The sequence below is a fragment of the Cyprinus carpio genome, chromosome B25 (assembly GCF_018340385.1).
Source record: "Cyprinus carpio isolate SPL01 chromosome B25, ASM1834038v1, whole genome shotgun sequence".
Lineage (NCBI taxonomy): Eukaryota > Metazoa > Chordata > Actinopteri > Cypriniformes > Cyprinidae > Cyprinus > Cyprinus carpio.
Genome location: NC_056621.1, coordinates 6,165,851 through 6,187,967, shown reverse-complemented (window position 1 = coordinate 6,187,967; position 22,117 = coordinate 6,165,851). Strand labels below are relative to the sequence as shown.

Sequence of the window (22,117 nt, the reverse complement as noted above, 5' to 3'; positions counted from 1 at the left end):
AATACTAGCTTACTACATAGTTAATACTGTGCATCATATACAGCATACTGCTTTTTTTTTTTTAAATAATAAACTCAACTTAAAAGTAGTATGCTACTGTTAAGCTGCATAGGAGATAAAACAATGCAGACCGTGTGTTAATAAACAGTGCTATTATGCTATTTTAATGTTAATCTTATGGGTAAGAGTTAATGCAAAACTTTTTCTCATTTCGCTCAGACGCCCATATCAAAACAACCTCCCAAACAATCCAAAAAAGAGAGCAAGAAGGAGAGGCAGGAAATGTCTTTGCTGGATCTGGATGACTGTGAGTAAAACCTCTAACACATACAAGATCAAAGACAAATGCTTGAATGTAAAAGCACAATTTGTCTTTCTCTCTCCCAGTTGAACCGGCTCCAGCATCAGCTCCAGTGACTCCGGTTAACTTCCTGTCTAGTAGTCTGGTGTCTGATCTGGAGGGTTTGTCACTGACCAACAATATTCTTGCACCTACAGTGAGTTTTGGGCCAAAGTACAATTGTAAATTGCAATAAATACAGCAGAAATATTGTCATAATTTAGGGTTTTCATTTTAGATATTAGTCTGCAGAACAAAAGTTATTTTCTCTTTATAAAATAATTTTTTTGTTTATTTTTTAATGCACCTCTTTTTATTATTTTCAGATTTTCTCTTTTTCCCACTGGCAATTTTAAGCATAAACATTTTGTTATATTGCTCTGAAATGTAATATTTAATATTTTGTAAATTTTAAATATTGCATTTCAGATCTTTTTCCTCAGAACTACGAAATACAAATTCATAACTGCAAGGAAAAAGACAGAAATGTGAGAATAATTCACAATTAAATTTTTTACATTTTGAATAGAAAGTTTAAAACAACAGCAGTTACTTTAAAAATATATTTTTTTGTAACATTATGAATGTTTTTACTGTCACTTTTGATCAATTGAATTCATCCTTTGCTGAATAAAAGTTTTTATTTCTTTCCAAGAAAAAAATCTTACTGACCCCAAACTTTTGAACGGTACTGTATAATATGATTGATTTTGATATATATATATAAAAATCTCTTCTGTTTTCTCACAGACCATTGCTCCTTCTGGTTCGATAAAGATGTATGAGCTCCTACATCGTATAACAGGTGAGGGTCTTGCGGTTGAGTATTGCTTCAGCCGACAGCCCTTCAGTCCAGACCCTAATATGGTGGCCGTCCAGATCCAGTTCACCAACAACACCAACTCCGAGACCAAAAACCTGCACATCGAGGAGCCCAGGCTGCAGTCTGGGATGAGGATCCGAGAGTTCACAGAGATAGGTCTGCAACCCTGCACAGTATAAGATTTTCTACACAAGCTTTTTCTATGACTACTTTAGGTTTATTTTTGTTCTGTTTGCATTGTTCTTTCAGACGTGTTAGCAGCAGGTGAATCGGTTACTGTGGTGATGGGCATAGATTTCTGTGATTCTACACAAGCAGCAAACTTCCAGCTGTGGTGAGTGTTTAAGAAGAGCTAAATTATAAACTTCTATTTCCTGATGTACACTTGTTACCCATCTCAGTTAACACCAGTAAAATATGGAGTGCCACAAGGATCTGTCTTAGGCCCTTTGCTGTTTTCAATATACAGAACTTTCACAGAAAATTCCAAAGTAACAATCCCATAATATTTGCAAAATAATAGAATGATTGGTTCTTTAATATTCTTAACACTTGCATAAAAAAAAAAATCTAAAATCATTTAAAAAAACTTTTGGAACATTTGGAAAGATCTGAGACAATTCAGAAATAACAGTTCCATAATGTAATGGTAAGCAGAAGCAGAACATTCTTAGAACATTTTTTTTAGCTAGTTAGTCACCTGGACATTAAATAAAAATAGAATGGTCCATTTATGGTCGAAATTTAGCTTTTCATGGCCATTCTTCGTCCTTTACAATTAAACGGGCTGCATATTTCTTTATATAAATCACCTCCATTCATATAAATCATATAACAGTTTCTTGACTCCAATTCCAAGCATCTTTGTTTACTTTTGTCACAAACCACACCAGCAATTTCTTCCTTCCCATACCTAATGACACCTGTGTTTCTGACAGAAAATGACTTCAAGAAGGAGCAAGGTAAGAGAATGTCAGTTTTTTCTTCCTGTTCAGCCTGACTTACCTTTACAGTGAGAGAAGTTATGTCTCTCTTTCATTATTCATGAAACATTAAATACATGTGTCAGAGATCCTCTCAGCAGTTGATATTACAGTGAGAGAAGTTATGTCTCTCTTTCATTATTCATGAAATATGAATTTCATGTTTCATGGCTTTTCCTAATCTGAATTCTTCCATTGTGCTCTAGAACTACATTTCGTAACCAGAATTTTGGCTCTTGATACCACAGACCCCTTTCTCGTGTACTGTTACCATTTGCATGCAAGCATTAGCTTCTAGCTAAACTCATTAGCTTACAATTCATTATTCACCACAGCGCAAAGTGTTGTGTAGTATTAGCTTCAAAAGCATGTACAGTATAGAAAATCCAGTGGAAGTTAAAGTAGTACCATAGCAGTAAAATTTTGAACATAATACGGGAGGTGAATCTGAATCTAGCATACATCATAGCTTGTAGTTAGCATGCTGCTAACAGCTCAGCATAAACGGTTGTCAGTTTAGCATTTTAGTGTATTTGTTTTAACATATTAGTTTAACAAACTCATGTTTTCCTCTTCCGTGGGCTCATTTTGCCGCTGTTCGTTAGAGAATCTTTTGAATGGTAAGTTTATCTGATGTAGCTAATTAGCATAGCTCCTCCTCTTCCCCTATTGTTCCTGATTTGTTTACACAGACACACACAACCAGCAAAGAGAGAACTTTGGCTAATGTTCTGGCAAAGTTATGAAAAATGTCCTTTCAGTAATGTTAATAGAACACTTGTTAAAAAAGTTAGCACAGAAACCTTATTTATACATTGTTCATTAAATATTTTTTTTGTTAAACATTAATCTAAACAATAATCTAAAATTTTTAAAAACTTGTTAAAAAACGTTCAAAAAAAATCAAAAAAAAACAATAACAAAAATTCCCATAAAATTAAACCAAAAAAAACAAACAAAAAACAAAGAAAATATTTGAAAAGCTGGACGTTTTGGAAATTCAGAGAACATTGAGATTTTTTGGAACATTGAGATGTTTTCATAAGTTAATGGGAATGTTAGCCAAATGTTCTTGGATCATATTTTTGTTAGCTGCACACCCCTTCCTGTTATTCTAGAAATGCTTTTGCTTCCAGCTGCTCCTCCCTCTTACCGCAGTCTCCAGCCTTGGCGACTGTTACCATGACTATGCATTTCCTCATGCCATGTCAAGGTAACATTATGCTGCATCTAGGAATGTGCCTTAGAAACACTGAACCTGTCCAATTGACCCTGAACCATCACAACACTTGTGAGGCCGGCACGCTCCGCACAGTTCACAAAACCTGTTGTGTACTGTCTACTGTACATAGACAGCAACCTAGCGTTTTTAATAAATTTTGAGCTTTTAAGTGACTGAATTGAACATTTTTAGTGGGCTGCAGCTCTGTTAATGCACAATAGACCAGACAGACGTTCACTGTTCAGTCCAATACTCTGACATTAGCATGCGGCTAAGCTAAGAATGCAATAAATTTAAGTACACAGAATTATTTTCAATTTATGCTTTTCAGCACATAATATATTTCGAATTTTTCCTACACTATTCATAATCTTGGTTGATCATTTTTAAAATGCCGGTTTGTTGCCATGCATTCTATGCATTGTTTCTATTGTTAGCTAAAATTAATACAAATTGTTTTTTGGAAGTGAAATAAAGCGGAAATAAAAATATAAATATTAGATGGAAAAATTTAAACATGGGAAAAAACAAAAATTAGAAATGTTGCCTTGTCAGCTAACTAAAGTACTAAGTACTAAAATTACTAAAACTAAAACTGAAAATTAAAGATAAATAGAAATATAAAAGAATAAATGACGAAACAGCTAAATTGCTCAAGCTTAAATTAAAATTAAAAGAAAAACTGAAAATATAAAAATAAACACTAATTCAAAATATTAATAAATATTGTAATAGTATATAAATAATAAATGTGTGTGTGTGTGTGTGTGTATATATATATTATAGTATATATATATGTATAGATATATATATATAGATTACTTAAATTATTTTAAATAGACATGAAAGAATCAAAAAATAATCCATATAAAATTAATATAAATAGACATGAAAGAATCAAAAAATAATCCATATAAAATTAATATCGGTAAGTTGGAATGAATAAAATTAGTAAAACTAAAATTGAAATGAAAATGAATTAAAGCTAAATAGAAATATAAAAATTGCTCATAAAAATGACAAACAAAATTACTAAAACTAAAAATCAAAAATAAAAGCTAATTCAAAATATTAATAAATACACAAATATGTGTTTTACATAATATGTATAATTTTTTAAACCGATATTTATTATTATATTGGCTTTAGATTCTTTAATTTAGTGCGTCTGTTTTTTGGTTCTGGATATTGGATATTGGTTGTCGAAACAATAATAATCTGTATAAAAGATTTAACATTTTCACTAGCTTTCAGCTAATCTGTAGCGACGCGTGTTAGGACAGATTAATGTAGCACTGATCTGACGAAGAGATGCTTTCTGTTTCTTGTCACAGGTAAACTGATGGGAATGAATGAAATCTCAGAGAAGTTGACGCTGGGAGAGAAATGCGTGAACGAACATGTCATCGTTGAGAGAGTCACGGCCACCGCTAACTTGAGCAGAGTACCATGCGGTTCAGAAAAAGAGTGCAGGTAACACACACATGAAGACAGTGGCCCTGTCCCAAATGAAGACTTTGAGTCCACAAAATCTTGCATAGACTGTTGTGTAGTAAACAGCCGGGGGCGCTAGTGAGCACACTTTTGAAACAAAAAATGACAAATGGGACGCCCACTGGTCTTGTACAGAAAGTACACACTAACTGTGCTGTTTGAGACGGGGCCTTTAAGTTTAAAAAATCAAACCTTAAAGGGAAAATTCTCTAATTAATTACTCAGCCTCATGTCATTCCAAACCCGCAAGACCTTTGTTCATATTCGGAACACAAATGAAGTTATTTTTGATGATTTCCGAGAGCTTTCTGACCCTCCATAGACAGCAACACAACTACCACGTTCAAGGCCCAGAAAGGTAGTAAGGACTTTGTTAAAATATTCCATTCTGTCCAATGACAGAATTTTCATTTTTGTGTAGGTAACAATAAATTGTAAACAATTTCAATTAAAAACATTAAATCTTACTTTATTTGCTTGAGGAATTTGTATGTTCATGTATATTTTATGTAGGTTTGAGTAAAGGGTCCATTATTTGAGTTAAACTCTTTAAATCTTTCTTTGCTTTGCTGTCTGTTTTTCTGGCCTGTGATCTTTTGAAATCTCAGTACACCTCCTCCTCCTCCTCCTTCTGCTCCTGTTTACAGATTCGCAGGGAAAACGGTCAGCAGCGGTTGTCTCGTGCTGGTCACCGTCCCTACGAAGGAAGGCGGCGGAGCTCAGCTGACGGTGAACTGCGAGAAGATGTTGATCGGCACACTGCTGGTTAAAGACATCATGCAGGCCCTGTCGCAGTGATGGCGCCCCCTACAGTCAACACCCTCCTATTGCTGCTTACCGCATTGATTCGCGTCTCTGTGTAGATATTTTCCCAACGCGGACTGGCTTGTAGCATCAAAAAAAATACTTCGAACTGACATCAGAACAGCAACAGTAACATTCACAGCCCCGTAATCAGGATGTTTCTTTTATTTTCATCTGTTGAATGTTGCATGACATCAAAAACAGTTAGTAAAGACAGTCTTTCCACCATAAATTCTCCCGAATTAATGCACAAACTTGTGTCAGTTTAAATTTAGAAGCTCTGTAGGATATACAGAACATGGCTGGCTGTTTTTGGATACCATCTGCTCAGTGAAACAAGACTAATAATCATCTGAGTGATTCGTCAGTAGAAACCCTGTGCGGTTTATTTTTAGTGTTTATCTTTCACATTTTCTGAATGTAATGTCTTACATCTGATGCCAGACCGCATCCCAATGACGACAGCAGACTTGTTTCCAGAAACCACTTCAAGCTGTTTTTGAAAACATGAACTTTGTTCAACTCTCTGAAACATGTTCATTCTGGTTTCGTGTTGGTTTTAGCAAAATCAAAAGCTCCGAAACACATCAGTATGAATGCACCGTCTTCACTATCTCTTTCGACAGTATGTCTTATCTGTATTTGCGAATGTGTAACTGCTGAATTAAGGACTGTGGACTGGTGTATCACTCAACATTCATCAGCTTCTTGTTCTCGTGAAGCTCTCAGAAGAATACAGTATCTCACAATCCGGTTATTTTAGATATTTTAATGCAGTCTGGAGCCGTTTATCCTGGTGAAGACACTGTTAGTAGTTAGTTTTAGACCTTTTTTAGATTTGATGATGTGCTTGATGGCATAAACCGGATCTTCCTTCTCCCCTAGGTTCACAATGACATCCAGCTTTACTGACTGTGGGAAATCATTTGTTTGAATATTATATCTCTATTTATTATAAAGAGTTTTAAATGTCAATAAAAGAGAGCGCACACTCAAATCAAGATGGATTGTATTTTTTATTCAACTTTGTGTTTATATGGTTTGATATTTATGCAGATAGATGTAACTGGGTTAAATTGTCACACTTTATTCCAGTTGGTTTATTTATACATTTGCTAGTTGCATAATAACTAACAAAAAGTAGGCCTAACTGGTCGTTTTCATCGTTATTGACAAAGAATACAGTTCATTGAAACATACGTTGCCAGTTGTGACAACATATGCCCCAATAGCAGTCACAGCAAACGTGTTTAAATGGTAAAACCATTTTTAGTATCAAAATATTTTTTCCTCAATTTCTGATCAAAAATGTTACGTAAAATTATATATACAGACATTGTAATTAATAAATTGTTTTTTTTCTTCTTATGTTTAACTTCGCGTGCGACAACTAGCCCCGCTCTGCACTGACTGTATCCTATGTGTTCAGTGCGCGTGATTTGCTCGTGCTGGAGTCATGCACCTGTTTAATCCGAAAATGACTGAAACGTGCTCTGGTTTGAGCGCTAATGAGTGGTTGAGCAGCAGCCTTACACTCGTTTTATAGTGTACTCGTCTCATAAAGTCAAAGTTAGCGTCTTTTTTGTCTTTGTGAACCGCTATAATGGATTTCTACAGGGTAAGAGACGGTCTATGTGTGTAAAAAAAAAGGGTTTTACACACACTTTCAGTTTCAGTTTTTTAATGGCGCGAATTCTACATCAGGACCAAACATTCGCAGCTTAGCTGTGTGTGATGAACATAATGCAAACACAATGTACGCCTTCACAAATTGAGATAAAACCACAAAAGGCAATTTACTAAAGAATAAACAAGATGAAGAGCATTAAGGCATACAACAATTAAAGAAGTAGTATTATTGCTGTCTAAATAGGGAGCTCACTAGGTTTTAAGATACCATAATGTTCCTTTAACATTGAGTGGAGTTTCATAGTTTGGTAGGCTCTCTCAAGTTTGTTTATTTGTAATATTGAGGTAGAGCCAGACATCCTAGCAAGCTAGGCCTTCTCAAAAAGTCAAGTACAAGTAATGTTGCTCTTTAGTTTACTAGAACGGAAGTGTTCAGCTAATATGACAATTCTGGCACCATATGTTTCTTTTAACAGAGAGAGAAAACACACTGCAATGCTGCATATGGAGATCCTGGAGCTCACAGGCCCTTCGGGCTGTTCACGGGGGCCAATCCGCTAAACGTTTGGAAACATATCACAGGTGAGATCCATAAACACACACACACTGATTCCTGAATGTGAATGTGACATTGAAATTAGACCGTAATTACCTGCTTAATACATGTTTCTGGTCTTATTGTGAACAATTCATCACTGCCTGTTATTCCTTCATTATCTTTCGTCAAAATGTTCAGTCCCAATAAGGTCAACATAAACTAACAATGAGCAAAATATTTGTTACAGTATGTATTAATCTTTGTTAGTTGTTATTTAATAAAAATGCTACTCTTCATTGTTTGTTCATGTTAGCTCATTTCAATTAAATAATATTGAATAATTAGGAGATGTTGAAATTAACATTAACTAAGATTAATCTAAGATTAATAAATGCTTCCGATGTTTCTTTATTGTTAGTTTATGATAACTATCAATATAACAAATGGAAGTTTATTATAAAGTGTTGTTACTGTATATTAAGAATAACTTACTGTGCAACACTGATAGTTTGATACCTCTTCTGCTGAGGCCACACAAACTATTAAATTATGTTAAGCAATCTCCAAATAGATATTTAATAATTGCTTTAGCATACCTGCAATTACTATTCATTATCCTTATGGTCAATTTTTTTTCAATGATTTTTTATTTTTTTTGTATATGTATACTCTTGAGTTATAAGTACTTTACATTATATATATATATATATATATATATATATATATATATATATTATATATATATATATATATATATATTTAAAATAATCAATTGTTATTTAAAAGAATAAATTATTATCAATATATTACAATAATCAGACTTTAATATAAACTAAAATGCTAAATAAAAAAATAACCACTGTTTTAACGAAGAACATAAATGTCTGGAATCACAACGTAATTCATATTTATTTAATAAAGTATATAAATATATCAACATCCAAAAAGTTTGAAAACAAGAACTTTTTGTCACAATAACAGCAGAAATACTGAAAATATTGTACTCGATATTGAAGGGGGCACATTACCTTTCCTTGGAGAATATTATTTTGTTAATATGTGGAATATGTTTTGTCAGATAAATTTTGACTATCTGCAAAGTTTTTACTGGATATTTAGATGAGGGCTTGTCCAGAGTCAAAGTAAACCAACTTTCACTCAGAATTTGCTAGTAAATTTCACAAATTATTACAAAGAAACAGCAAGTAACACAACCTTTTGAATTAGAAAGACTGAAACAGTATTTTCAATATTACTCACAGCTTTGGACATTTTTACAGTTTAATTTATTTATTTTTAAATAACAATAATAGTTTGACATAAAAAGGGGCGAAATTTAGCTGTTTGTTTTCTAAATTTTTTTTGTCACATCGTATGTCAGGTGATCAGTTTAAAATGAATCTGGGTACAAAACTGAGCGCCAGTGAACAAACACGGCAGATTTGACAATGCATAAATCTGGAGATCATGTTTCACAATGTTGCGCACTTTTGGATACACCTTTTGTGGTGCCAGTGTTGGGGAAAGTTACTTTTGAAAATAATGCATTACATATTACATTTCTCCCTGAAAAAAAGTAACTCATTGAGTTAATTAGTTACTTTTTATGGAGAGTAATGCATTTCATTACTTCTGTGTTACTTTTTCTCATCTGGCCAGAGCTTGCTTGTGTATTTTTAAAGGGGTCATATGATGTTGCTAAAAAGAATATTATTTTTTCGTATTTGGTGTAATGCAATGTGTTTATGTGGTTTAAGGTTCAAAAAACATTATTTTCCACATAATGTACATTATTGTTTCTCCTCTATGCCCTGCTTTCTGAAACTGAAAATTCTTTAAATATGTAAACGTACTTACAGGCTGTGAAGCGCCTGTCCTTGCAAAGTTTGAACTGCCCAACTTTATAGAAACAGCCGTTGTGCAACAGACACATTGCAGGCTACTGGTTCAGGAAACAGTTCTCGTCCCAAAGCCGGCGCCAGTGCAGCACTGATGAGAGGGTGGCTGAGGTAATGAAAGAGGGCGATGACGTAGCAAAAAGTAAAAGTAAAAAACAAAACAAAAAAACAAACAAAAAAACCTTTTGTGGCCCATTCACGTATTTGTCAGACCGTAAACAAGCCTGCCCGCTACTACTACAACTACTAGAACACAGGGTTCACACAGATTGCATTTTGGTCGAGAGACAGGTCAGTGGAAGTTTTTTTTTTTTTAAACCGCAAGGTCTAGAGACTTGTTTTTAGAAGCTGAATTTCTTTGAACTTGAGTGCTTTGAGTGTTTTACAATGATGTATTATGCGCGAGAAGCTGATACCAGCTGATACCACATCATTGCGACCGATTCCCTGACATAACACATTAATTACGACCCATTTAACAGATGCATCATTTTAAGTTAGAACAACTTGAACAGCAACAAACAATAACAATACAGCGAAATAAATTAAACTACGATCCTCTAGCCCTCTATTTAACATTAAGGAATTATTTTATCATACCTTTAGCTTACTCAGTAGTGCATTCTTAGCTGAACAACTTGCACAAAAAGTTTGTGTCAGATGTAACAATTAAAATATGATTTTGTGAAACTGACTGTCCTAAATTGTTGCTATAGTAGCACCATATTAATGCTAGAAAGCCTATGCATTTGGCAACTGTATTTTTTTAAATAAACCATTATATTTCATAAATAAAATCAATTTCCACACTCATTTTCCCCCACCCCCCCAATGCGCCGACCCTGCCTCATCCTCTATAAAATACGTAGCACACATCTGAATATTTGGGTTGAACTGTTTGTACTAGTGTTGAAATACAACTTAACCACTGATTTCTAGTTGTGTCTTCTTTTGGAAGGCCAAACAAAGTAGTTTCGCTTTCACAAGGAAACACACAGCGTCTCCACAACATGGCAGCAGCAGCAACAGCGAGAATAAAAGTTACGCCTTCTTTCTTTGCGTGAACATTTGGGCGGCGTTATGCAAATCTTCCTACACAGTGACATAGATATGTGGGGGCGTGTTAGAACGAGCCGTTTTAGGTAGGAGTGGTTGACTCTTAACTTTCATAAAGAATATCTCTTTGGATTTGAGACTTTAGTCTTTGCAACTTCACAGATCTACAAAAATCACAAAAAACAAAAATAAAAAAAAATAAAAAGGAAAAATTTAAATCACATCATATGACCCCTTTAATATAAAAAGGGTACTTTTGGACACACCTCCATCACCTCGCTGTGAGTGTGAACACCCCTTTAGTCGGACACTAGGGTGCGTCTGGTACAGCCTGGGATCAGCAGAGAGAGACGAGTGTGTGTGAAATCAAATGAGCTGAATCATAGTGATCAGTGGAGCCCTGCCCCCTTCCGTCTGTCTCTCTGCTGAGTCAGGCCATGAACGGGAGACGAGCCAGAGAGACAGACAGTACACGTGATTCACACACACACACACACACAGGGACGGGAGGTGGTGAGGCTGTTCTGGCAGACCGAGTGTGTGTATGATGGAGTGAGCATGGCTTTAGCACTAGCAGCAGTGTGTGAGGTTTGAGCGGGCCGGTCACATGTTTAACAGGTCAGTGATGAACACACAGCGGTATGATGAACTCCACTGGACCCACGGCAGGTCGGTATGGGAAACCAGGTTCGGTTGTGTGTCTTTGTGCCTCTGTAACTCTCTCTCTCTCTTTCTCTCTCATAGATGGTTCGGGCACAGGCTGCTCTCCGCTGGTTAGCAGCATGCTGTTTGCTCCAGAGCAGCAGGATCCTCTGGCTGCCGTGCCCAGTGTTGATGAGCTCAGTCTGGGCCTGCTGTCTCTGAGCTTCCCCTGCTGGAACCAGCAGCCCTGGAGCCGCCCCGAGTCCCAGCGGTCGACCCAACCCTGCTCCCAAATGCCCGGTGAGTGAACCTGTGCTTGAATGTTGAATGGCCGCTCCTATCTCTCTGTTCAAGCTAGTTTCAGACTGCTTTATTATCTAGGAATATACAGTAATATATATATAAACTATATAAGTAATTTTAATATGTAATATAAAAAATAAAATATTTTATAAAACAAATAAGATAAAATATATAGATATCCCTTTAAACAAGATACATTTACTTGAGTAGCAAAATTTTGTAGAATTTAAATAAGCATTGACTTCAGAGACTACCCTGAATACTGTTTATGTTGTTCATTTATATGCACTTTATATGCACTTCACAATCAATGTGTTTTTATATAATTTATAAAAATATAATATATGTATGTATATATATATATATATATATACACGTAATATACATAGTTTTATATTATTTATATGATATCTATATTTATTGTAAAGTGCATCATTAATTTAATCTTTATTGAATGTATGATTTTTTTATTCATTTAAATACTTTATTTAAAAATATAAATATATATAATTAAAAATATAGAGATCTTTATACTTAAATATAGATTTCATATATTGAAATGTAGTAAAATTTTAAATTTTTTATAGAATATGTATATTTACTGTATATTTTATACCGTATATTTTACTCTCTCTCTCTCTCTCTCTCTCTCTCTCTCTCTCTATATATATATATATATATGTGTGTGTGTGTATATATATAAATTAAATATTTTATTTATTTATTTTAAATACACACACACACACACACACATATGTATATATATGTATATGTATATATAATTGAAATTATAATTAAAAATATATAGATTTTTGTTAAATTATATATAGGTTTCATATAGTGGAATATAGTTACATTTGATATTTTTTTAATATATATATATATGTATATTTACTGTTAAGTACATATAAATTAATGATTGTTCTTGCTTTTGTGAATTAGATATTTGAATACTTAAAAACGTATACATATACCTATATACAATGTTTGTATATATTAAACATAGTTTTTTTAAGCATAAACCTCAGTGTTAGATATATATATATATATATATATATATATATATATATATATATATATATACATATATACATTTAAATAAAAATCTAACAACACTGACGTTAATTCCATATTTATTATATATATATACATATGTATGTGTATGTATGTAATTGAAGGTCTTGTATTTAACACTTCAATTCATATTGTTTTAAGGATTTTTTTTCATGGAAAGGCAGGATAAAAATACAGATAAAGAAAATGTTTTTGTTTTTTGTTCAGACCTTCCAGAACAATCTTGATGGATTGTTCTGGAAGGTCTGAACTGTAGTGATGTCTCATATCTTGATTTCTCACTCATGACTAATCATTTTCACACCGTTCACAGAGGACAGAATGCTGGATTCATCAGCGTTGGCTTGCATTTCATTTCGACTTTCTCTTTAGCTTCACTATCTCAGATTACAAGCGTAAATGCATGTGTCCATCTGTATTTTAAATGAAAGCCATGATGTGCCTAAGGTTTGTTCTGACCCAAATCCAGTAATAGAGACACATATACACACACACACACACACACACACACACACACAGACAGACACACAGACTGAGCTGGTTTCTGCTGTCTCATCCAGCACATCTCTCATTCATTCAGTCTTTTTACAGGAATAGAGACAAAGTGTTATTTTCGGACAGATATACACAAATAATTAACATGTCACCAAACTCACATCACTGGCTGAGCCAAATGTTGGCCAGTTTGTAAAAAGTAGTTAATACTCATATTTGATGTTGCATAATATTTTGGCTCGGTTATGTTTTAAAAAAATATATTTTTGAAAGAAGTCTCTTATGCTCATCAAGGCTGCGTTTATTTGAACAGAAATACAGTTAAAACAGTAATATTGTGAAATATTTTTACAATTTAATATAAATGTTTTCTATTTTAATATATTTAAAAAAGTAATTTATTCCTGTGATGCAAAGCTGAATTTTCAGCATCATTACTCCAGTCTTCACTGTCACATGATCCTTCAGAAATCATTCAAATATGCTGATTTACTGCACAAGAAACATTTCTGATGATTATCAATTTTCAATACAGTTGTGCTGCCTAATATTGTTATGGAAACTGTTGTACATTTATTTTCAGGATTCTTTGATGAACATATGTGTTATATTTTTTTTCACTAAAACATACCATTTAAGAAATAAAATTTAAAGGATTTATTTTTCAATCGACAAAAACTGTAAAAAAGTTGCTCTGTCAGTAAAAAGCACATCCCATAAAAATCCCACTGATTCTCTCCTGCAGCGCTGGATCTCTTGGGTGCTTCAGAAGGCGGTGATTCGGGTCACCAGGCCCACGAGTCTGCGTCTGGAGATCCACTGGAGCACTTCTCCAGCCTGATGGCGGCGCTGGAGCCTCACTCTCTGCTGCACTCGGGATCCAGCAGCCCCGTCAACTCAGAGAACAGCGCGATCTCGTCAGGATCTGACCACCTGGTGAGCCACAACAACACCCCGCTCTGATACAGAACCCAAAGTGGAAGTGCAGTGATTCTGACAGTGTTACAGTAAAGTTCTGTCTCCGTTAGGTCTCTCTCAGAGTCTCTCCTCCGTTGCCCCTGTTGCTGCCCAGACTGCAGGCGGAGGGTGTGAAACTGGACACCGATGCTCGTTTAGAGCAGAACCCCCTCAACACCTTCACAAACGCTCCCAGTGCTCGGGCCGAGGGGTCAGAGGTTGGGTGCTGGTCCACAGGTCCCGTCTGGCCTGGCTGGGACACTTTGGGCTTGAACAAACCCACGTTCTGCATCGAGAGAGAGGCGAAACTGCATAAACAAGCTGCAGGTACAAAGACATTAGCCACCCTGCTAAACAGATTCGGAAGTACACTATAAATGTTACATGCTTGAGAATCTCAAAGCGGGTGTTTGCAATGCGCTTGTGGAAACAAACTATTTTTAACTTGACATGAAGTGATAAAAATGCGATGCTCTCAGTGTGAATGCAGATGGCTAGCTGCTTGTTTTCAGCATTTCACATTGTGACTGTCAGATTTATAATAAGCAATGTAAAATTAATCCTGTAACACCTACTTATCATATTGATTAAGCAAAATTATCACAATTATCATCATGATCAAAACTTTGCTATGTCTTCTGACATCTGATTGATATTTTATACCTTTTTATCAAGTAAAAAGCCCCTTTAGTACTAAAAATACAGAGGTGGACAGTAGTGAAGTATTTTTACTTTACTCAAATAAATTTAAAAAGTATCTGTACGTTATCAGAGTGTTTTTCTTTGGAGAACTTTTACTTCAATACATTCCAAAATCCAAAGCATAAAGTCATACTTTTTACTGCACTATGTTTCATAAATAAAAGTTGTTGTTTAATTACTTTTACTTGAGTATTAGTAAAACTAGATTAGTAGTAAGTAAAACTAGTAAGTACTAGATTTCGAATGTAATTAAGTATTAAATGATATTTGATATGAAACGTAGTGCAGTAAAAAGTACAATATTTTGCTTTGGAATGTTGTGAAGTAAAGGTTCCTAAAGAAAAACACTGATAAAGTATAGACACTTGAAAAGTACTTTTAAAGCAATGTAAAAATACTTCACTACTGTCCGCTCTGAAAATGAATTATATTAGGTTGTGGTTCACCTGGCTTTTTGATGTGAAATCTACTGATTTTTATGTACTAAACATAAGAATAACTTTTTTATTGTTAGTAATATTTCAAGATGAACACTTGCTGGAATGAAACAACGGCATGTATTACTAATTTATTTTTAAACATTCTTTTTACATTTTGTCTAAATGTTCAGTAAACTATTCCATTTCTAAATATATACATATATATGTGTGTGTGTGTGTGTGTGAGACCCTGGAGCACAAAAGCAGTCTTAAGTTGCTGGGGTATATTTTTAGCAATAGCCAAAAAAAAACATTGTATGGGTCAAAATTAAAAAAAAAAATTTTTTATGCCAAAAATCTTTAGGATATTAAGTAAAGATCATGTTCCATGAAGATATTTTGTAAATTTCCTACCGTAAATATATCAAAACTTAATTTTTGATTAGTAATATGCATTGCTAAGAATTCATTTGGACAACTTCAAAGGTGATTTTCTCAGTATTTTGATTTTTTTTGCACCCTCAGATTCCAGATTTTCAAATAGATGTATCTCGTCCAAATATTGTCCGATCGTAATAAACCATACATCAATGGAAAGCTTATTTATTCAGTTTCAGATGATGTATAAATCTCAATTTCGAAAAATTGACACTTAAGACTGTTTTTGTGGTCCAGGGTCACATATGTAAATTTCTGACTGTTATTTCATTTGTCAGGCTTTAAAAATGGTTAAACGTTTAAAAAAAACACATCTTAAAAACCTTGTGTTTAGTAGCGCTGCACACTGTCTATAGCTGTTATTAATATTGCTGTGATTTTATGACTGACTGTTTCTCACAGCTGTAAATGAAGCCACTTACACCTGGGAAGGACACCTTCCTCCACGCCACTACAAAAACCCTGTTTACTCCTGTAAAGTGTTTCTGGGAGGAGTGCCATGGGACATCACAGAGGGTGAGATGACTGACACTCATTTGAGATGTACTGTAGATAAACCTTTTTCACATTTCCGGGTTTCTCAGCAGCGGAAGCCATCGTAGTTGGGTAAACTTGGAGGGCAGTGAATGGGAGAGAACCGCAAATATATATTTTTGCTTTCCCATTTGCTCAAATAGCAAAAGAAAATCTTCACTGTGTTTTCACGATGTTCAATCAAATGAAGAAAGTTGATAACGGCAGTCAGAAGAGAGAACGATGTCAAATTCACTCTCCCTCAAATAGACGCTGCATTAGAAACACCCTCGTGTTAACTAGCTTTTTTTGTAATTTGATGCATAGGTGATATGATACAAAGTGTAGTGTTATAAATGCACATATGTTTTAAAAAAAATCGATTTACGATGCTGATTGAGTGTCATCATAGTCTTATGAAAAGGGTCTGTTGTTATTCTGTATTATGTTTCTGAACACAAACAAGTTGTAAATAACTTTCCTGTCTCTGTGTAGCGAGTCTTTTGAGCACATTTAGTGTTTTTGGTCCATTGAAAGTCGAGTGGCCTGGGAAAGACGGTAAACATCCACGCTGTCCTCCACAAGGTAACAGTAAAATTCATTTTATAGTTGCATATATCAACTACAATCCAGCAGCATCTCATACTGAGTCATTGCAAAACATGGAAACATATTTGATGTTTAACCAGATAAAGCTGTATGTATCAGATCTGAAGCATGGCTTTCAAGGGTCTCCACATCTTTTACAAGATCAACGCTTTTCTGAAATATTGTGTGACATGTCTTTTGCCCTCTGCTGGATTATTCATGCTTTTCAGGAAATAGAAGACTTTTAAAATCATTTCCAGATTGTCAGCATCTGTGTCACATACCTTTTTGATGGGAAATCTTTATTGAGTTAAATAAAATATCAGCAAGAATAACTTTTATATTGTTATTGATATTTCACTTTTTATTCAATTTATATTGTTGTTGATATTTCAATGAATATTTAGCACATTTAAATCAGTGTTATTTTGTTATTCTTTATTAACTAGTATAGTTTTTTATTAATATTTTTAATTGGCTTCTGTTATTTGCGTTTGTCATTTTTATCATTATTATTATTATTTATTTATTTTTAATTCTTTTTCGGTTTAATTTGTTTTTATTTCAGCTGTAGTATTAATTGAGTTTTATTTTTTATTTATTTCCAATAAGTAATTTAAGAAATTTAATTTCAGTTTATTTAAATTTAAATTATGTCTTCGATAATCTTAGTTTTAGATAACAATAACCCTACTTAAAATGCCTTTCATGATGACAATAAAATGATCTTCAAACCATTTAATCATTCAATTATAAAAAGTAAAAAGTAGATTTTAAATTAATATTTTATATGCATATATTTTATATATGCAGACTGCTTTATAATTATTAAAATTAAATTTTAATAATTTACGCATTTATTGATATATTTGTACATTTATATTTATAATAATCTTATTTTACCTGGTTAACCGTTGACTTTGTGGCATTTATACTGGTTTTGATTTCCACAAATCTAAATGACAAGTCCTTTTTATGAACAAAAAAATTATTAAATTAATAGAAATGCTTCAGAGATTCTGAATGCAATGCAATGAAAAATACAAACAGAGAAAATAAAAAATATAAAAATATAGAGTGAGCAATAAATTACCATATCAAAAAGAACTGTGTGTGCGTGTGTGTGTATGCATATATATGTATATATATGTAGATATATAGATATATAGATATAGATATATATAGGTGCTGTCAAACGATTAATTGTGATTAATCGCATCCGAAATAAAAGTTTTTGTTCACATTAGTTTTTGTTTACATAATATACGTGTGTGTACTGTGTACACACATGCATGTATATATTTAAGAAAAATACAGTATGTTAGATTTGTGTATTAAATATATTTATATATAATATAAATTATATAAATATAAATATATACATTTAAATAAATGTAAATATTTTCAAAATATATACTGTATAAGTGTGTATTTATATATACATAATAAATATGATATATTACTGTATGTAAATAAAAACTATAAAAACTTATACTATTGAATAAATCAATCATGTAAATATATATATATATATATATATATATATATATATATAAGAGAGAGAGAGAGAGAGAGAGAGAGAGAGAGAGAGAGAGAGAATACTTTGTTTTCATATCCAGTGTGTTTGTGTGTAGGTTATGTGTATCTGCTGTTTGACTGGGAGAAGTCCGTGAAGACGCTCCTGCAGGCCTGTACTCTGCACCGCCTGCAGTCTGACGATTATCTTGAGTTCTACTTCAAACTGTCCAGCAGGCGGATCCAAAGCAAAGATGTGAGAATAACATGCACCTAAACATCCTCCGTTACTGACCCCTGACCTCTGACCCCGCTCTGCCACTCCCTGTACTGCAGGTGCAGGTCATCCCGTGGGTGATCTCAGACAGCAATTTCATCCGCTGTCCCTCCCAGCGCCTCTGCCGCAGTAAGACGGTGTTCGTGGGCGCTCTGCACGGGATGTTAAACGCAGAGGGTCTGGCCCACATCATGGACGAGCTCTTCGGAGGGGTCATGTACGCAGGCATCGACACAGACAAGCACAAATATCCCATAGGTCTGTGCATTCTCCTCTCATCTACACTGAGAAAATAGCTGTAGAATTTATACTGGCAACCAGAAGTTTGGAATCGTTGGAACAATTTGGAATTATAATAAAGTTAAGAGTAGTCTGTTGTGCTCACCAAAACTGCATTTATTTGATCACAAAATACAGTAAACACAGTAATATTGTGAAATATTATTACAATTTAAAGTAACTGTCTTCTATTGTAATATATTTTCAAATATAATTTATTCCTGTGATGCAAAGCTCAAGAAACTCTGCTCAAGAAACGTTTCTTATTATTATCGATGTTGAAGACAGTTTAATATTATAATATTCTTATGGAAACTGTGATACACTATACAAAAGGGGTACAATAAAAAAAAAAGAAATTAGTACTTTTATTCAGCAAGGATGCATGAAAAATTATTTCAAAGGAATGCTGTTCTTTTTATCTATTCATCTAAGAAGCCTGAAAAATGTATTACTGTTTCCACAAAAATATTAAGCTGCAAAAACAATGTTTTCGGCATTAATAATAATAATAACCATTATTAATAATTGAGCACCAATAATAAATGAGCAAATGAGCCTATTAGAATGATTTCTGAAGGATCATGTGACTGAAGAGACACAAGACTAGAGTAGTGATTCTGAAAATTCAGGAATAAATTTGATTTTAAAATATATTACAATATAAACCAGTTGTTTTACTGTTATAATATTTCACGGTTTTACTGTTTTTACTGTATTTTTGATTAAATAAATGCAGCCTTGGTACATGGTGCATGCCATTGGTAAATGCAGAAGAGACTTTCAAAATCAAAATGTAATACTTAAAAAAAAAAATGTATAGTGTAGTATATATATATATATATATATATATATATATATATATATAGTCTTACTTTTTTTTGCCACAGAGTGAATGTATTGTGTTTGTTGATCTAGGCTCTGGCAGAGTGACGTTCAGAAGTCAGAGGAGCTACTTGAAAGCCGTGACTGCAGCGTTTGTGCAGATAAAAACCTGCAAGTTTACCAAGAAGGTACAGAAGAGCAGAAGTCAAATATGTCACATGTTGTGGGATCAGCCCTGTGTGTCATCCTCACTCTCTTTCTGTTCCCTCTGTAGGTCCAGATTGACCCGTATCTGGATGACTCCATGTGCCAAATATGTAACAGTCAGCCCGGGCCGTTCTTCTGCAGAGCTCAGGTAGGAATCACACGTCACAGCTCAGTTCACTTAGCTTCAGTTTGATTCTTACTGTCTCTTCATGTGGTGTAATTTGGCTTCAAACAAGTGGTACATTTGCATCATTAATGTGATGGTGAGCAATAATTTTAAGCATTGTTCTTGTTCAATCTTTATTTATTTTTCATTGTAGGAAAAATTTCAAACATGTAGGTTTGTGAATCGTTGGGGTGACTGCGAATTGATTTGATTATTGATTCACTGGGTCTTGAAAAGCAAGCTTTGCAATTTCTAAACAATTCAGTTCAGTAGACAATAATACAAACATTTATTTTATTATAAATATCTATTTATAATTATTTCATTATCAATTAACTAGGTTTGATTTCAATTCAATACAAATCAATGAATAATCAAATAACATAAGAGTCTTCTTCCAAAAACAATTACAAAAAATTCTTAATAACCTCAAACATTTTAAAAAAATATATATACATAATACATATATTGATTATCAACTTTTTAAATTTGTTTAAAGTTATGTTTTAAGTATCATGTGTCAAAACAGCCTTTTCCAGTACTGTTGAAAGTGATTGTGTACAGACTGTATAATACAAATTATACAGCAACTATACGTGATTCATAGCGATTTATTGCTAAAAACGTATAAATTGGTTCCATACAGTACACTGCACCAACCAACCAAACCAAACTCTTGTCGTATTGCTCTGAAATGTATATTTTTCAACTCTACAGGCCTGTTTTAAATACTACTGTCGGTCATGCTGGCATTGGCGGCACTCTCTGGACGTGCTGAGCAGCCATCAGCCTCTCATGCGCAACCAGAAGAGCCTGAACCACAAATAAACCGGCCGGCGTGGGGATGAGTCCGGACTGAGTTCACTGTTTTGAGGAAGGAAGTCACTGCGTTGTATTGCACTGCTCTCGTTCTTGTTCATTAAGGCTCTATGCACTCTAAAGGGTTCATTGATGTTTGCACAGTTAACCAGACAGCCATCGCCATGGAGATCTGATTTTAAGAGTTGTGTTTTAGATTTTGCATGCACAGATTATTAGTTTATCTCGCAGGTTTGACCTTCTGATGCAGGCAAATGCCAGTCGGTGCCTTCGGCTTCTCTTTTGTTACCAGTGTTTAAAAACCATTATTTTGGTTCATTTCATAAATTTTTAAGGTGGATTTACCTGCTTTTCTACTGCTGGTTTAGGTCATAGCATATGAACCTGATTTTTTAAGTTTTTAAGTTTGCCTGCCTCAAGCCTCTTTGCCTGTAAGGCCTTTTTATTTAACCTTTTTAACACTATTAAATGGTTGATGAGCATCTTGGCCTGTGAAATACTCCAGGAAGTGACAAGCTTAGCAACCACCCCGCCGTCAATCATCCATCAGATCGGACACACACTAGCAACTCCCGATGGTTCTCTGACCTCTGTGCTGTATATAGTTTTTATCAAACCGTAGCACTTTTTTAAAATTAACTTAGCACTACGTTTGCCAGTGGTTTTAAAATTGTTTGTTTGAGCAGATAGAGGTGGAATCCTCGCGTTGAGTTTGGTGTTTCGTGTTAAACCCTTCTTACCTTAGTTAGCCGCTCTGGTTTCTCGCTGAAGCTGTGCCAAAGAGTATAATCTCTTCCTCGTTGCCTTTTGCAGCCGCTTTTTAGAATTTTCAAAGTCTCTACCTCATTGCTCTGCAAGTATTGCCATGGTTATTTACAAATGTTCCGATTGGACAAAATAAAGTTGTTGAAGCACTTAAACATTGGATGTTCTGTTTATTTCTAGGCTCAATAATGAAAAAAAAACTCTCAAAAGAGAAATATGCAAAGACAAATGTCAAGTTAATTGAATATAATCTGATTATAATTCAACAATATCATCAAAATAAAATCAGATGCCACTCAACACTGGTATAAACAATAACAATTTTATGTATAATATATATTCATAT

At 33.9% G+C, this 22,117-nt stretch overlaps 2 protein-coding genes across 3 annotated transcripts in view; both read left to right on the top strand.

The window, feature by feature from the left end:
• The window catches only part of LOC109049489 (AP-3 complex subunit beta-2-like), a 32,555-nt gene extending 25,892 nt beyond the window's left edge, over positions 1-6,663 (top strand). The window contains exons 22-30 of the mRNA XM_042752812.1: positions 220-307; positions 388-497; positions 1,091-1,319; positions 1,413-1,497; positions 1,596-1,654; positions 2,057-2,125; positions 2,752-2,766; positions 4,703-4,841; positions 5,471-6,663. Of these exons, the coding sequence (XP_042608746.1) occupies positions 220-307; positions 388-497; positions 1,091-1,319; positions 1,413-1,497; positions 1,596-1,654; positions 2,057-2,125; positions 2,752-2,766; positions 4,703-4,841; positions 5,471-5,660 (984 nt within the window). The 3' untranslated portion in view covers positions 5,661-6,663. The remainder of the gene's footprint in view (positions 1-219; positions 308-387; positions 498-1,090; positions 1,320-1,412; positions 1,498-1,595; positions 1,655-2,056; positions 2,126-2,751; positions 2,767-4,702; positions 4,842-5,470) is intronic.
• Positions 6,664-7,084: 421 nt separating this feature from the next.
• On the top strand, positions 7,085-21,920 carry cpeb1a (cytoplasmic polyadenylation element binding protein 1a). 2 transcript variants are annotated; one of them, XM_042752548.1, is made up of 12 exons: positions 7,085-7,284; positions 7,772-7,877; positions 11,532-11,729; positions 14,047-14,237; positions 14,330-14,585; positions 16,220-16,333; positions 16,826-16,915; positions 18,553-18,689; positions 18,770-18,968; positions 19,908-20,002; positions 20,089-20,169; positions 20,905-21,920. In XM_042752548.1, the coding sequence occupies exons 1-12, from the start codon at positions 7,270-7,272 to the stop codon at positions 21,013-21,015; spliced, it is 1,593 nt and encodes a 530-aa protein (XP_042608482.1). In that variant the 5' UTR covers positions 7,085-7,269; the 3' UTR covers positions 21,016-21,920. The 2 variants fall into 2 exon arrangements, with proteins under 2 accessions (XP_042608482.1, XP_042608483.1); XM_042752549.1 differs by lacking the exons at positions 7,085-7,284; positions 7,772-7,877 and adding an exon at positions 11,049-11,456.
• The last annotated feature ends 197 nt before the right edge of the window (positions 21,921-22,117 follow it).